General features: G+C 42.0%; 1 protein-coding gene across 3 annotated transcripts in view; it reads right to left on the bottom strand.

The window, feature by feature from the left end:
* LOC119292366 (anthocyanin regulatory R-S protein-like) overlaps positions 1–3,522 on the bottom strand; it is a 5,755-nt gene extending 2,233 nt beyond the window's left edge. The window contains exons 1-5 of one of the 3 annotated variants that reach the window (XM_037571217.1): positions 3,052–3,522; positions 2,798–2,963; positions 2,404–2,664; positions 1,059–1,263; positions 890–946 (exon numbers count right to left, since the gene is read on the bottom strand). In XM_037571217.1, the coding sequence (XP_037427114.1) occupies positions 890–946; positions 1,059–1,263; positions 2,404–2,664; positions 2,798–2,937 (663 nt within the window). In that variant the 5' untranslated portion in view covers positions 2,938–2,963; positions 3,052–3,522. Of the gene's footprint in view, positions 1–889; positions 947–1,058; positions 1,264–2,403; positions 2,665–2,797 lie in introns of all 3 variants that reach the window. The other 2 variants (XM_037571219.1, XM_037571216.1) reach the window with 2 other exon arrangements.
* Between the last annotated feature and the right edge of the window lie 356 nt (positions 3,523–3,878).

Below are 3,878 nucleotides of genomic sequence, written 5' to 3'. Positions count from 1 at the left end.
GTGTCCTACAATTGACGTGGTAGGTTGTCTTAACCTTGTGCATAGAACATATAAATATTTTCTACACCAGTCATACCGCAAAAGAATGAACTTATTAATAATAGTTTAAAAGTAAAGTATCACTGCAGGATCATTGCTGAAAAGTCTGTGATATGTCAGAATGACATGTATCTCATATGGGTGGGGAAAACATGTATGCATTTATCCAACGAGTACCAATATAAAAATAGCGAGTTGTGGAGATCCAACACATTTCATCCGTTCAACCGCGTTTATCCAACGGTCTACACCGCTCTGTTGTTCAGCGCTAAACATGTTTAGCGCCCTCCACTAATTAATATCATGCCTAGTATCAATGTTGCCATTAACCAAGCAATTATAGTCTATGGAAGTAAGATGTACTGCATACGGGCTTTCAGACATCATCCTCTTGATGTATCATCGTTGACAGGTGAACCGATTCACCCACCTGTGATGACCCTATCGCTCCTATAAAGGTAAGCATAACCCTCCGTTGTTGCCTAGCGTGCCGTCATATTCTAGTCTCACACCGCCACCCCCATTGATGGAATCATCCATGCTTAGATTATGCCATTATATATAATATTGTAAAACATATTTTTATATAATATTATTTGATATTACTAATGTTAATGTTTTTCTCTATAAACTTGATTAAACCATAAAAATATGCTTCTAAAAAAGTTGTATACACGATAATTTGTGACGGAGGGAGTACCGGTAATTGAAGCCGTCACAATTTCAAAGTTTGCGTGCACCCGTAAACAGAAGTACAAAACAAAAGGAAATAATATATTGAGAGATACTCAAAAATTAAAGTGAAAATCCTTCGCACATAAAAGTTATAGCGAAAATCATATGCCCTCACCAAATCCGACGTTCCAAGCTCCAGCACACCACCCATGAAGGGAATGCAAACGACTGTCTGAAAAATGTGATCCAGCTTGAGATCAGAGATCTAGAGGGTAAACATGTGATAGACGCATATAAGGAGATCTCGAAGCATGCATGAAGTATTAAACAAGTAATGTGCTGACCTGAATAGGCGCAGTCTGATTTAACCGTCCGGTAGCGTGGGCAAGCATCATGGTGTTAGTTAACGACCGAAAGATGTATACAGTTTGAGATAAATATGTATAAGATACCTTTGCTAAGAGAGCGCGCTGGAAAGTTTTGGTGTCTGCGTATTGAGCATTGTACAACCAAACATGTTCATTGCTCGCAAAGCTCTTGCCTGGCAACCTGAAAGTAACTAGGTAAGTAGGAGTATATTAATTCACAGGTGCTATTCATTAGACGGTGCCCGAGGTCGCCAACAAGGGCTTGCCAGGACCTTGTTGGAGGCGGGCACTAAGAAGTGGCGTCGCCACCGGAAGAGAGGTAGACCTTCGACTAGTTTGGGTTGGGAGTGGGGAGGGAAGCTGAACCAGAGTCATTGGATTTCAAACTAATGGCTCAAAACCCGACTTGAAAGCAGAATAAATTGAAATCCTATTCCTACACAAAGTTCCTACAAAAACTCTTACGATACTAATTTGTTTGGATCATAATTCCATGATTTAACCAGCTGCTTCCCGATTGAACAAGCACGTAAACTTTATTCCAAAATAAAAGGCAACTAATAAAATGTGGCACCATATTAACTTACACTTCAAGAACAAACACTTCAGTAACAACGCTTTGACTCTACAGTCAAAGTAAGTACAACAGACTAGCTTGACTTGTTTTACTGTATTACGTAATGTTTTGCCGGTTTTTCTTCTTGCTTTAGGTGCGTCGAAGTTTTACGCGGTGTAAGAATAAGAATCCTATCACCGTGTTTTCATGTCGTTTTGTCATGTTTCTCTTTTAGACTGAAGAGTGTACCGTAGTGTTTCACTATATATCTTTAAAAATGAATGCAGGAATCTCCTATACATCAAACCATATACGCTAGCTATGTATATCACCCTTTATCGGAACTTAGAGTTAAACTAGCTTGGGCGTAGGTTTTTCTACACTCGGGTGCATCGCACGCATGATGAACAGTAAAATAAAAACCAAATAGCAAACAAAATCTAAAAAGTCTGAAACTTCGTGGCCTTGATTATGATAAAATGTTTTAGGTTCCTTGTAAAATTTGGTGGCCAAATGACATCCGAGGAGCTCCTTTCAATAACTAAATAAATTTGTGCTCAAACTTGTGTGCACTGTTTGAGCGGAATTTTCGTTTTGTTTGCCACAAGCTCATTTGATTTTATTTGGCTACCAAATTTTGCAAGCACCTAAAAATTTTGGTCATAATTGAAGCCACAAAATTTCAAAAGGTTTAGATTCTGTTTGCTATCTTTTCTGATTTTACGGTTCATTGTGTGTGAATGCGTATAGTAGTTGCATACGTACCCTTGACTAGGCCGGAATGAGTAAGTCATGCTCAGCGTGTAGTACCACTCTGCTTCCCCGAGATCCTCCGGGGACAGCGAGGCGGCAGGACGCCTCGCCCGGTGGTCCGCCTTGCCGGACAGGAGAGACTCGTAGAGCTCCCTTAGCTGCTCACTCCTCTGCAGGATGAGGTCGTTTGCGGTAACCTCCGTGGTAGTCGAGCTTATGATCTTCCTCGTCTTTACCTCGCCGTTGTAGAAGCCGCCCTTCCACGTCAGAACTCTACAAAATCAAACCGATAGGTTCTGGATATGAAATGTACAAACTTTACGAATTTGCTTTAAGAAAGTACCAACTTGTCACCAGCTATATATACATGAATGTACTCCGTACGGATGTATGATTGGTTAATTACCCAGGTGGGCGCAGGCCGGTGGACAAGGACCAGAAAATGGCGTAAGTCCAGTTGATGCTCCTCACAGCAGCGGCGAGCTGGTAGCTGAGCTGCTTCCCGGACGGCGGTGCCTCGACGCCAGGGGCAGCTGATAGCGCCATTGATTACCACACTAGCTAGCTGTTTCCTACATATGCATCGGATTGCATGCAGAGTTACTCACAAAGTGAAGCTAGATATGATCGAGCAAACAAGTCTGCTTAGACCTTACTTACTTGAGCTGTGTGCAAACTGCAGACCAACAGAAGAGCTAGCAGCCGCACGTTTCTGCTCCTGTTAGCGAGGAAGATATGGATCTGCTATGTACGAAAGCAGGCCAAGAATCCTAGGCAAGCTATATAGAATCTCGGAAGTCGGAGCAGCGGGGCAATGACAGAGACACGGACAGCAGAGCCCTCCTGGTTACACCAACATCTAGCAACATACTCTCCATTTAAGGCATTTTATCAAAAACACAAAAACACCATTTTTAGTAAGCCGCGGCAGTGAGAAAACCGTAGCCACAACGGGCGGTCCATATTTAGGCACCTCTTATCTGCATTGTAAACTTTTCACCTTTGTCTCTAAGCGCATATATAGCAACACATGTGATTGTGTGCAGAGACACACTGCAAAAGTCTTCGATCATGCATGTGATTGTTAGATTATACTCCCTCCGTTCCTAAATATTTATCTTTCTAGAGATTTCAATAAATGACTACACACGAAGCAAAATGAATGAATCTACACTCTAAAGTATGTCTATATACATCCGTATGTGGTAGTCCATTTGAAATCTCTAAAAGACAAATATTTAGGAACGGAGGGAGTACACTGATTTCAGCACAGCATGGAGCATGCATAAGCAGCCAAACGTGCCCAAATTGGGAGGCCGTAGAAGCTAACAACGGAAATCAAAGATGAAAACTACAGATTTGTCGGTATCAGCAACACATTTGCATCGATGATAAATGCTGGTATGGTGAGTCATAGAAATGAGTGGGTGGTGGGAGTAAAAGACAAAGGGAGCCTTCTAGAATCAGGGACCTCTCCGCGTCACGGC

Source organism: Triticum dicoccoides, chromosome 4B, assembly GCF_002162155.2.
Source record: "Triticum dicoccoides isolate Atlit2015 ecotype Zavitan chromosome 4B, WEW_v2.0, whole genome shotgun sequence".
In the NCBI taxonomy this organism is placed as follows: domain Eukaryota; kingdom Viridiplantae; phylum Streptophyta; class Magnoliopsida; order Poales; family Poaceae; genus Triticum; species Triticum dicoccoides.
The sequence above is the reverse complement of the archived record's forward strand: the minus strand, read 5'-3'. Positions and strand labels throughout refer to the sequence as shown.